Source organism: Meleagris gallopavo, chromosome 13 (assembly GCF_905368555.1).
Source record: "Meleagris gallopavo chromosome 13, MGAL_WU_HG_1.1, whole genome shotgun sequence".
Lineage (NCBI taxonomy): Eukaryota > Metazoa > Chordata > Aves > Galliformes > Phasianidae > Meleagris > Meleagris gallopavo.
Window position 1 is genome coordinate 944,476 of NC_139416.1, and position 10,525 is coordinate 955,000.

Here is a 10,525-nt window from a genome sequence, read left to right on the forward strand (position 1 = left end):
ACGGTCCTGGTGGGGATAGGACTGCTGGTGCATCCCTACCGCTGCCTGTGCCCCGTGGCTGTCCTTGGATCAGGATGGAAGAACACAGAGCCGTCCAGATGCATGGTTTTTATTGACTTAAAAAAAAAAACCCAACCAAATTGTTTTAAGACAGTTGTGTGCAGAAGTACCCACATCCGCAGAGGCTGTGGGGCCGCCTCACCCCGCGATGGGGATTACCCAAAACCTCGGTTTCTCCCCAAAACCAAACCCCCTCCCCCCAGTGCCCACAGCCTCTGCCTACACCTCCTCTATGTACAGTACAGTGGTGCTCGTAGGCGCAGTGCCCGCGGGCCGTGCAGCATGCTCGTGCGTGCGCCCGCCGGCCGCTCTGCGCAGAAACAGGAGTGGTCGTGAGTCCTCGTGTTGGGACAGTTTAAATAATAATAATAACAACAACAACAATAATAATAATAAAAAGAGTCGGGGTGGGGTTGAGGGGGGAAGGAAATCAGCCGAAAAATCGTTATCGGGTGCTGCCGGTGGGCTCGGGATTGTCTGACCTGGAGTGGGAGAGGTGTGGGCACGGCCCAGTGCCAGGGGTGCCCGGGCAATGCTGACCCTCCCAGGAGGAAGGGGGGCTGGGAATGCTGCTGTGTGCATCCCGACCCCCCGTGCTCGCAGGGCAGCGCAGCCGGCGGCAGATAGTCAAGGCACTCGTTGTTGCTTGTGGTTGTGTGATTTTTGTGGTTTTCTTCCCCCAGAAGAAGAAGGCAACACCAACCCGAGGCGGTGGAAAGGTGTGGGCTGGGGCTCCCCATCACACTGCCGCCTCGGGGGCTGCCGTGGGGCCCCCAGCAGCAGGCACAGCACAGACCTGGTGTCTCGCGACCGCAGAGAGAAACCTCAAAAAAGAAAACACTCCCAAAGCAGAGAAACGTACAGAGAAGCCAAACAGAAAAGGGCAGTTCGCCCCCAAGCCCTGCGCATCACCCCTCGGTCATTGCTGCAGCTTCCAGCACCTCAGCCCCACACCGAGCCACTGTCCCCCAACACCACGCGCTTTGGGATTGCAGCTTCTGGCCAGAGCTGTCTGTCTGTAGCAAAAGGGAAATAAGAAATGACCCCCCCGGCTGTGTTTCACTCACCTGCTAAAGCTATCCTAACCTGCTCCTGTCCCCGAGGCGAAGGGGAGCCCAGATGGCGAGGGATGGGCGCACGCATCTGTGCCTTACCGCGCTGTCACCTGCACCAGGCGCTCGGGTTTCTCAGCTGCCTTTTGCCCCCCTCCCTGCCCTCCCAAATCCCTCCTATCCCACTCCCCGACACAACACGGGGAGCATCTGACCGAGAGGACCACGAGAGTCCGGACCCCTTCCCGAGAGCCATAGAGGGACGGGAGAAGCAAAGGGGGAGAAAACCTCCGACGGAAGGACAGAGCAGCGGCCACTTTGTGTCCTGCTGTTGGGGAGCTGACCCGGCCTGCTGCTGATTGTCACCCTGCCCTCATCCCGGGCTCGAGCTCTCCCCAAAGTCGCCGGGTTTGGGGGCTTTTGTATGTTTTTTTTTGTTCTTGTTTTAAAAAGAGCAGCATTTGGTTTGACTGTAAGAGTTACAAGTCCGGCGCTCCCCTGGCCGGCTGGTCGCTGGCGACGTCTACAAATCCTCACTCGGCTGAAGCGGGTTCCTTAATACTAACAACATCAAGTCAAAACTCCCCAAACCACACAAAGTCTGCCGAGAGCTCAGAACCCCATCGGCTGCCAGCACCCAACAGCAGCTGGGGCAGCTCTGGCAGTGCTGGGGTGAGGAGCTGGAGGACACGCGGCCACCGGCCCTCAGTTAATTACCCCGGTAGACCTCAATCCTGCTGGTTTTGGCCAGCATGTCGATGATGTGTGCCTCGAAGTCGGCATCGTGCACCCCGGTCTTGCGGAACTCGCCGGCGTAGCGGTTGTTCTCCCAGTAGTGGTGCCAATTGCCCCGGCTGTCGGCGCCGAACCCGAAGACGTTCACCTGTGAGGTGAGGGTTGGCATCACGATTACCACCAGCCCCTGTGTGATACGGGGCCGGGTGCTGCATCCCCACGTTGTCACCCACCTCGTCGCAGACGTGGAGGGCAAAGAAGAGCACCAGCATGCCGGTGGAGGGGTAGCGCCCGTGGTGCTCCGTCCAGCGGTCGTGGATGTACTTGAAGAAGGCAGGGTTGTAGATCTGTACCTGAACCCGGGGTGGGGGATGGAGGGAGGATGCTGAGCACTGCGTTTCCCTGGGGCCGTGTGCCTGGCAGCACCGGGAGAGGTGTGGGGTTAAGAGGGTGCTGAGGAGCGCAGTGCTGCTCTCACCTTCTCCTTGTCCACACGCAGAAAAGGCTTCACGGGCGCGTAGGTGCTGGAGGAAGGAAGCAGAGGGGTGGGTGGGCAATCATGGCTGTGGCTACGTTAACACAGGGATAGTGGAGATGGGGAGAAAGCCACCAAGCTACGGCCGTGACTTCACCACTCCCAGAACAGTTCCCAGGGCGATGGCACCTCTATGCACGGCCACCGGCTACTTACAACCTGATCTGGCCAGTGGAGAGGGCGCTGGCGATCCAGAGCAGGTCCAAGGTTTTGAAGGGCACCAGCACAAAGCTGACGTTGGCAGGCAGGTTCTTGGCGCTCTCAGGGTACATGAAGTGGTGCGTGGTCCGGCTGCCCACGTCCCCCTCAAAGCCCACCGTGGGTGCCTGGTTCATCCTGGGGACAGAGAGCCACAGAATGGCCTGAGTTGAAAAGGACCACACTGATCATCTGGTTCCAACCCCCTGCTGTGTGCAGGTCACCAACCAGCAGCCCAGGCTGCCCAGAGCCACATCCAGCCTGGCCTTGAATGCCTGCAGGGATGGGGCATCCACAGCCTCCTTGGGCAACCTGTGAACAGTGCCTCACCACCCTCTGGCAGAGCTGGGCACTGGGGACACACACAGAGGGGACACACACAGAGGGGACACACACAGAGGGGACACACAGCCCCCCCGGCCAGGTGCTGATGGAAAGGTTCCCTGCCCTCACCTCATGATGAAGTCGTGCCCATCAATCTCGTGCCCATAGCCGGAGCCACGCAGGTTGCCTGAGTTGCCGACCACAGCGCAGCGCCGGCAGCGGCGCGGGTCGCGCCAGCGGTAAGGGTTCTCCCCTGGCACGATCTGGAAGAGCTTGTTCAGCACCTCCTGCGTGTTGTGGGACTTGAACTGGGGCTGCAGCATCTGCAGGGTGAGAAGGAGCGCGGTGGGGGACCTTGTTGTGTGCACGGCAGCGGCAGCCGCCCAGAACAGCCTGCAGCGTGGGGTCCCGGGGTTAGTTATTCTCCCAGAAGCAACGGAGATCCCACAGCATCCCCCATCGCTCACCATCCACCACCGCTGCACGTCTGGCGGCAGCTCCATGTTCTCCTTGGTCCACACCGGGGACACAGCGCCGTCGTAGCGGCTGTCAAACCAGGCGGCGGTGGCGGCGGCAGCATCCTCGGGGCAGCGGAGGCACGCACAGCCCTTGGGGTACGGCACGCCGTGGCTCAGCCGCCGCACACCGGCATAACCGGGCACCAGCTTCACCCGGTGGATGCCGCCCAGCCCGCCGGGGTCCAGGTAGGCGATGCTGTGGTGGGAGTAGGTGAATAGCACCGACATGACGAAGATGAGGAGGAAGGCGGTGGAGAGGAAGCAGACGCGCAGCGAGCACTTCATGGTGGGCGGGCAGGCAGGCTTGGCGCCGCTCCCCGGGCATAAGGCTGGGGCGCGGGGTGGGCGCGGGGCTCCCTGTGGGGCGCGGAGCCGCCGGTCAGCACGGCTGGGCGTGCAGCCCCCCGTGATGCTGTGCTGACTGGGAGGCTTGGCACCGCTGTGGGTGGGTTGGAGCGTCCCTACCTGCCGGGCTGCAGCTTTCCATCCGCCTGGCTCGGCGCGGCTCGGCACGCCGGGCTCAGCCGTAGCTCCGCGTGCCGGTGGCCCCGTGGGCTCGGGGAGCCGTCCCCTGCTGGTTCCGGGTTGTGGTGACACTCATCATCCTGTGCTGGGGACACGTCAGTGACAACAGCCTGGAGCGGAAAGGACATCGGTTAAGGGACAGCAAAAGCAAAGAGGATCCTGCCCCAAAAACCCCGCCACCCCTGGGCTGCTCCCCACAAAAACTTCAAGGGCAACAAGCGCCCCGCAGCTTGTTGGAAAACTGGGAGGGTGCTGGCGGTATCCCGCTCCAATTAGTCACCAACCATGACGTATCCATCTGCATGGCAAGAGGAAGGAAACCAGAACACGAGGCACATCCTGCCTGCCCCGCCTGCTGCCAGCAGTTCCCCAGTAGGAGCTGCAGGGGGGTCAGTATGCCTGCATGGTGGGGGCACGTGTCCTCACAAAGGTGCTTGCAATGGTTTGGGGTCAGAAGAGACCAGCCAGCCCAGCCAGCCCCAAGCCCTGCACGGAGGGCACACACATAGACACACAGCCCCATCCAGTCTGGATCCTCAGCACCTCCAGGTGCTCATCGGCTCCCCCAAGAGAGGCTCAAGGTGGGATATCAGCTCCTATTGGGTCAGGCTCCACCAAGCCACCAAGTTGGTGCCATGGGGTTGGGTCCCACCGATTCACCGCATCAGGTCTCACCAGGTTGGGTCCCAGTGACCCACCAAGTCAGGTCCTACAAGCTCAGGTCTCACCGAGCCACCAAGTTGGCTATCATAGGGCTGGGTCCTACCAAGTAACGTGATCAGGTCCCACTAAGTGAAGTCCCAGCAAGCTGCTGGGTTGGGTCCCATTGGGTTGGATTCTATCAATCAGTTTGGGCCTCCCAAGGTCAGGTGCCATGGGGTTGAGTCCAACCAAGTAACTAGATCAGGTCCCACCAGGTTGGGTCCCAATGAACCACCAGCTTTGATACTACCAGGTCAGGTTTTATAAGGTCAAGTTCCACCGAGCCACCAATTTGGGTACCACGGGGTTGGGTTCTACCAAGTCACCAGCTCAGGTCCCACCAGGTTGACTCCTACCAGTTTTGGTCTCACCAAGCCACCAGCTTGGGTACCAGCAGGCTGGAGCCCATCAAACCACATCCCTGCAGCCAAGCCTGGAAAAATCAGCAACTGCTCAGAGCTGGGGCTCAGCACCTCCATCTCCTCCTCCCCTCCATCTCCTCCCGGCCGCCTTTCCGTCTCACCCTCCCAGGCTGCCATCCCCGTGCCCAGCTCCCCAGTGGCAAGCCTGCTCCTGTTCCATCCACACCGGTTGCCTCACTGGGAAAATATGTGCAGGAGCACCAAGATGGGCACACGAGCAGCCAGCCTGGGGGAGCAGTGTGGGGGTGGAGGTGCACACGGGGAGCAAAGCTGGCAACGCTGGGGAGGAGAGGGCTTTCTCTACGCTGAAGAAACGGCTCCGGGCCCTATTTTCCATGAGGTTTCCGGCCGCCCCGTCGGCCTCGCTGCTCGGCAATGAGGCTGGGAGCCTCCTCCAGACAGGCAGGAATTCGGGCTGTCGGAGAGCTCCTGGCCCGCGCCGCCAACATTCCGCTCCCAGCAGCCGGGCGGACCGCCCTGCCGCTTCCCAGCGCGGTACGTGCAGAACGGCCCCGTCCAACGCTGCCACCGCCGACCCCATTTTGGGCTGTTCGGCCGCTCCGGGAGCGCTCGCATGTTGTTAATTAGCTAGATTAGCGCTGTGAGCTCAGCTCCTTGCTGGGGCCACCCGGAGCAATGCCGTCCTGGCAGCACGCTGCTTTCTGACCGGTTTTGGGGGTTGCTGCGAAGCCCCATTCACACGTCAGCCAACCCGGTGCGAAAAACAAGAGTTTCCTGTCTATGTATCCCAACGTATACACGTCCCCTGGCTGGGGTCACCCAGAAAGGCCGGGCCCCGCACTCCAGGACCACTGCTCGCCCCGTGCCTTGCAGACCGAGAGGGCACCGCCGGGTGACACCGCCGTCCCCGTGACGCCGCTCCATTCCCACACCCCCCCGTCCCACCACCCCAACGGGGGACACAGCGCACCGCCGCCCCACATTCCCCCGCTGCCCCAAACCCACGCATCCCCGGGACTCCCCCTGGGCGCCCCCATCCCGCACCCCCGAGGCTCGCTGTGCACCCACGCGCCCACCCCCGGTACCACCGCATCCTCCCGGCGCCCATCGTCCCCCCGATCTCCCGCACCCCGCAGCCGACACCCCCTCCCCCCTTTCCCCCCTTGGGGCCATACCCGCCGCCTCCACCGCACCTCGCTCCGCTCCGGCCCGGCCCCACCGCCGGGAGCCTCCGGGCCCCTCCGCCGCCGCCGCCGCCGCCCCCCGCACCGCGCCGCGCCCTCCGCTCCGCTCCGCGCCGTGCGGGGCCGGGCCGTGCCGCGCCGTGCGGGGGGGGGTGGGCTCGGCAGGCTGGGAGATGTAGTCCGTACGGGGTTGTGGGACTTGTAGGAGGAGAGTGGGGCCGCCGCGGGGGCAGCACGGCGGGGCCGGGTGCCCATCCCCTTGCCTTTCCCGTTCCACAGCCCCGTGCCCATCCCGGTGCCCGTCCCGGTACCCGTGGTACCCATGGGATGGTACCTATCCCGGTGGCTATCCTGCTGCCTATCTCCATGCCCATCTCCGTACCCACCTTCGTGCCCAGCGCCGTGCCCATCCGATGCCCAGCCCCATGCCCACTCTGGTACCCATGCCCACATCCATCCCAGTGCTCAGCTCTGTGACCGCCACGATGCCCACATCGATGTCCGTCCCTGTACCCATCCCCACGCCCACCTCGCTGCCCTACCTCGTGCCCATCCCCACACTCAGCCCCCTTCCCATCCCGGTGCCCCTCTGCCTCCCCTCCCGCGCAGGCACAGGGCAGCCCCGGGGCCAATCCCGGCGGGCACAGCCGCACTGCGGGGTGTCTGAGAGCCACGCGGAGGCAGAACTTCCCCCCACATCCCCGAGCCCCGCTCTTGGCCGCGCACGGAAACGGGACTCTGTGCCTTTAAGGCGCCCTGCCGCGGTGCACGCTGGGAGCTGTAGTCCGGCGCCCCGCTCTTCGAGCCGCCGGGCAGCGCGGCGGCGCACTACGACTCCCGTCAGCCCCCGCGGCGCCGCCATCATGGCGGCCGGCGTCGAGTGGACCGCGATCGTCCTCACCTGCCGGCGGGGCGGCGGCGTGGCGGCTCTGCAGCGAGGCAGGCGGCGGGGCCGGGCGAGGGAAAGCGGGGCCGGGCGAGCCCGGCCTTCGAGCCGCACTTCTCATTCGCAGAGCTGGAGCTGCGGCGGCGGCGGGGGGCCCTGGGCCGGCGGCCCGTCCTCGTCCTGGCGCTGGAGGATCCGTGGGCGGGCGTGGGGAGCGGCGGGGCCACGCTGAACGCCGTGCTGGTGGCGGCCGAGCACCTGAGCGCCCGCGCGGGATGCACGGTGAGGGCCGGGGATGGCGGCTCAACCCCCGCCCGCCGCCCCCCGGCCCCGCTGAGCGCCGTGCCCCACAGGTGGTGAGCGCCGACGCGCTGAAGGAGGCCCGCATCCTCATCCTGCACACGGTGCGGAGCCGAGCCCCCCGACCCTCAGCCCCGCGCCGCAGCCAGCGCCGCCTCACCCCGCCCGTCCCCGCAGGGCCGCGAGTTCTCTTTCGACGACTGCGGCCGGGCCTTCACCTGCCTGCCCGCCGAGCGGCACCGCGCCGAGGCCGAAGCGCCGGTGTGCAACCTGGACAGCCTGCTGGGCACCGTCACGCGGCGGGTGGGCGAGCGGCGGGACCCCCGGCGCTGCCAGCGTGTGGCTGAGCGCCGGCCCCGTCTTCACCGCCCTTCCTTCCACAGCTCTGCGTGGGCTCCCCGCCGGGCGTGTGGGTCTGCAGCACTGACATGCTGCTCAGCGTGCCCTCCGTGCCAGGTGAGGGCTGCATCCTGCAGGGCTGGCAGCAGCGCAGCCGGTTCGGCCTTGGCCACGTCCCCATGGTGTGGCTGTGGGTGGTGTTGAGCGGGCTTCTGAGCCACCCGCTGGGAGCTGGGATAGCAGGGGGATGCCCGGTGTATGTAGTTTCATAGAATCACAGAATGGCCTGGGTTGAAAAGGACCACAGTGTTCATCCAGTTCCAACCCCTGCTGTGAGCAGGTCGCCAACCAGCAGCCCGGGCTGCCCAGAGCCACATCCAGCCTGGCCTTGAATGCTTGCAGGGATGGGGCATCCACAGCCTCCTTGGGCAACCTGTTCCGGTGGCCCAGGCTGAGTGCTGCTGCAGTGCGTGGAGCTCAGGGCACTGATCTCTGTCTCTGTCTCCAGAGATTGACTGGGAAGGCTTCCAAGGAGTCCGAGTGATTGCAGTGCCCGGCAGCCAGGCGTATGCGAGGAACCATGGGGTGTACCTTGTTGATGAGCAGGTCGGTAACAGCTCCCACATCCAAGCAGTGACACCAGCCTGGAGCCCCCCTTGGATGAGCAGGGGATTTGCAGTCAGTTGGATTTGTGCTTGTCCCTGGTGTCCCTGCCCCTATGGTCCTGTGGATGCATGGGTCCTGTCCCTGCTGTGGCTGCTTGGTTTGGGGCAGCCCGAAGAGCTCATTGGAATCTTCTTGCTCCCAGGGCCTGGTACGTGACATCATCTACAAAGGCACAGAAGCTCAGATCCAGCAGTGCGCAGGGCCTGACGGCACTGTCCCACTGGTATGTCACTACCCACAGCTCTGCCAGCTCCATCCCTTCTGTCACCGTGACCACTCACCCCTCCGGGGGATGGGACAGCACAGCCTCAGCCCCACTGTGCCCTCACAGGTCTGTGGGGTGGTTTTCTTCTCCTCGAGCGCCGCCGAGCAGCTTCTGGCCACCCACGTCATCCCTCCCTTGGATGCCTGCACCTACATGGGGCTGGACTCGGGGGCACCACCCATCCAGGTGACACCCCCGCCTAGAGTGATGGGACCCCTCATCCTGTGGGTGCTGGTGCTGGGTGCGCCTCTTTGTCCCTGTGCTGTCAGATTTGAGTGCAGGAGGGCAGCATCCAGCAGTAGAGTGGGAGTTGGGGTGGCTGCACCAGGTGGCCCAGCAGCACCCAGGTTGTCCCTTCTGTCCCCAGCTCTCCCTTTTCTTTGACATTGTGCTGAGCATGGCGGGGGGGATGACGGAGGAGGATTTTGTGAAGGGCGGTGGTGATGCCAGCGTGAGGAGTGCCCGCTCCGTGCTCTGGACAGCTCTCCGTGCCTTCCCTCTGAGCATGGGTGAGCAATGCTGTGGTGGGCACCTGCAAGTGACCTGTCCCTGATTTTCAGCTCCCTCTGTGGGGAGAAATGTGGGGGTCATGGTCCCCAGCTGCCTCTCAGGGAAGCAAGGAGGAGTGCTGGGGAGGCTGGGAGCATCTCCTTGCCCCGAGATTGTGGTCAGTGCTGACTGCTTTCCTGCCTCCCCACAGCCTGCATTCCCGATGCATCCTATGACTACTTGACCACGGCTGCAAGTGACCACATCTGTAGCCTGACCCTCTTGCCCAGCTCCACCAGCCACCTTCACTTCTGCAAAACAGCCCATTCCCACGTGGACGTAGGTCTCTCCAGCCCCAGATTTGCTCACGTGTTTTTTGGGGGGTTACTCCATGTGCCCATCCCCCCGACAGCAACCCTTGCTCCTGGAGGACGGCTCCTCGGTCACCAACTGCCTGCTGGAAGGAGCCGTTCGGCTGGCGGCCGGCAGCGTCATCCAGCACTGTCACCTCCAGGTATGTGGGACCTGAAGGAGTTTGGTGCTCACAGCAGGGACTCACTGCTGTGACATTTGGGACATCTGCCCTTCGGATGGTGCTGGGGACACTGCTGGCTGTCACCTTCCCTGCTGTCAGTGCTGGAATGTCCCTTCCTGAAGACTGGGGCTTTTGCTGACCACAGCACGTCTCCTGGCCTGGCTCTGATGTGGGGCTGGCCGTGCCACTCAGGATCCCACTGCTTCCTCTGCAGGGCCCTCTGGAGATCGGTCCTGGCTGCCTCCTCACGGGCCTCACCGTAGGCTCCTCATCGGCGCTGCAGGGCTGTCCCCTGCGTGATGTGGTCCTGCAGGGCCACCATGTCCGTCTGCGTGACCTGCCCTGCCGCGTCTTCACGCTCACCGGCCGCCTCGACGACTGGCAGGTGCGGGGACAGCGAGGTGGCACGGGGCTCTGCAAAGCTGGGGAGTAACCACCCCCCACGTGTCCCCTCAGAGTCCTGCTGAAGAGGCCACCTACTTGAACATCCCCTGGGCAGAGTTTTTTCATCGGACGGGCATACGGTAGGTACTAACATGCCTGGATGGAACGGGGGACCTGGCTCCATAGCACCTCAGACCTCAGAATCTGCAGTGAGAGCCATGGTGGCCACCCTTCCCTTCCTGCACCCCACCTTCCCTCGGTCCTTGGGGTGGTGCTGATGGGCTCTCCCTCCACCAGCAAAGGGGACCTCTGGGATGCTGAGACACCGCAGAAAGACCGCTGCCTGCTAAGCGCCCGGCTCTTCCCAGTGCTGCACGCTTCCGAGGCGCTGGGGCTGGAGGATGTGCTGTGGCTGCTGGCCCCAGCAGCATCGGGCGACCGGTTG

General features: G+C 64.1%; 2 protein-coding genes across 7 annotated transcripts in view; one reads left to right on the top strand and one right to left on the bottom strand.

Moving 5' to 3' along the window:
* Positions 1–93: 93 nt before the first annotated feature.
* On the bottom strand, positions 94–6,386 carry ST3GAL2 (ST3 beta-galactoside alpha-2,3-sialyltransferase 2). Of its 2 annotated transcripts, none has more exons than XM_085235073.1 (8): positions 6,208–6,386; positions 3,888–4,057; positions 3,372–3,779; positions 3,034–3,227; positions 2,539–2,718; positions 2,326–2,371; positions 2,081–2,200; positions 94–1,995 (listed from the first exon to the last, which is right to left on the bottom strand). In XM_085235073.1, the coding sequence occupies exons 3-8, from the start codon at positions 3,705–3,707 to the stop codon at positions 1,822–1,824; spliced, it is 1,050 nt and encodes a 349-aa protein (XP_085091199.1). In that variant the 5' UTR covers positions 3,708–3,779; positions 3,888–4,057; positions 6,208–6,386; the 3' UTR covers positions 94–1,821. The 2 variants fall into 2 exon arrangements, with proteins under 2 accessions (XP_085091199.1, XP_085091200.1); XM_085235074.1 differs by having other exon boundaries at positions 6,226–6,383.
* Positions 6,387–7,008: 622 nt separating this feature from the next.
* FCSK (fucose kinase) overlaps positions 7,009–10,525 on the top strand; it is a 7,591-nt gene continuing 4,074 nt past the window's right edge. For 4 of the 5 annotated variants that reach the window (XR_014886158.1, XR_014886159.1, XM_085235056.1 and 1 more), the window contains exons 1-14: positions 7,009–7,155; positions 7,230–7,384; positions 7,456–7,506; positions 7,580–7,705; positions 7,786–7,858; positions 8,250–8,347; positions 8,550–8,630; positions 8,739–8,858; positions 9,040–9,181; positions 9,373–9,500; positions 9,574–9,675; positions 9,911–10,081; positions 10,153–10,220; positions 10,378–10,525. The exon at positions 10,378–10,525 is cut by the window's right edge and continues 220 nt beyond it. Coding sequence is in view for 3 of the 5 variants with exons in the window: in XM_085235056.1 (XP_085091182.1) it covers positions 7,080–7,155; positions 7,230–7,384; positions 7,456–7,506; positions 7,580–7,705; positions 7,786–7,858; positions 8,250–8,347; positions 8,550–8,630; positions 8,739–8,858; positions 9,040–9,181; positions 9,373–9,500; positions 9,574–9,675; positions 9,911–10,081; positions 10,153–10,220; positions 10,378–10,525 (1,539 nt within the window). In the remaining 2 variants the exon portion in view is untranslated. The remainder of the gene's footprint in view (positions 7,156–7,229; positions 7,385–7,455; positions 7,507–7,579; positions 7,706–7,785; positions 7,859–8,249; positions 8,348–8,549; positions 8,631–8,738; positions 8,859–9,039; positions 9,182–9,372; positions 9,501–9,573; positions 9,676–9,910; positions 10,082–10,152; positions 10,221–10,377) is intronic. The other variant, XM_085235057.1, reaches the window with a different exon arrangement.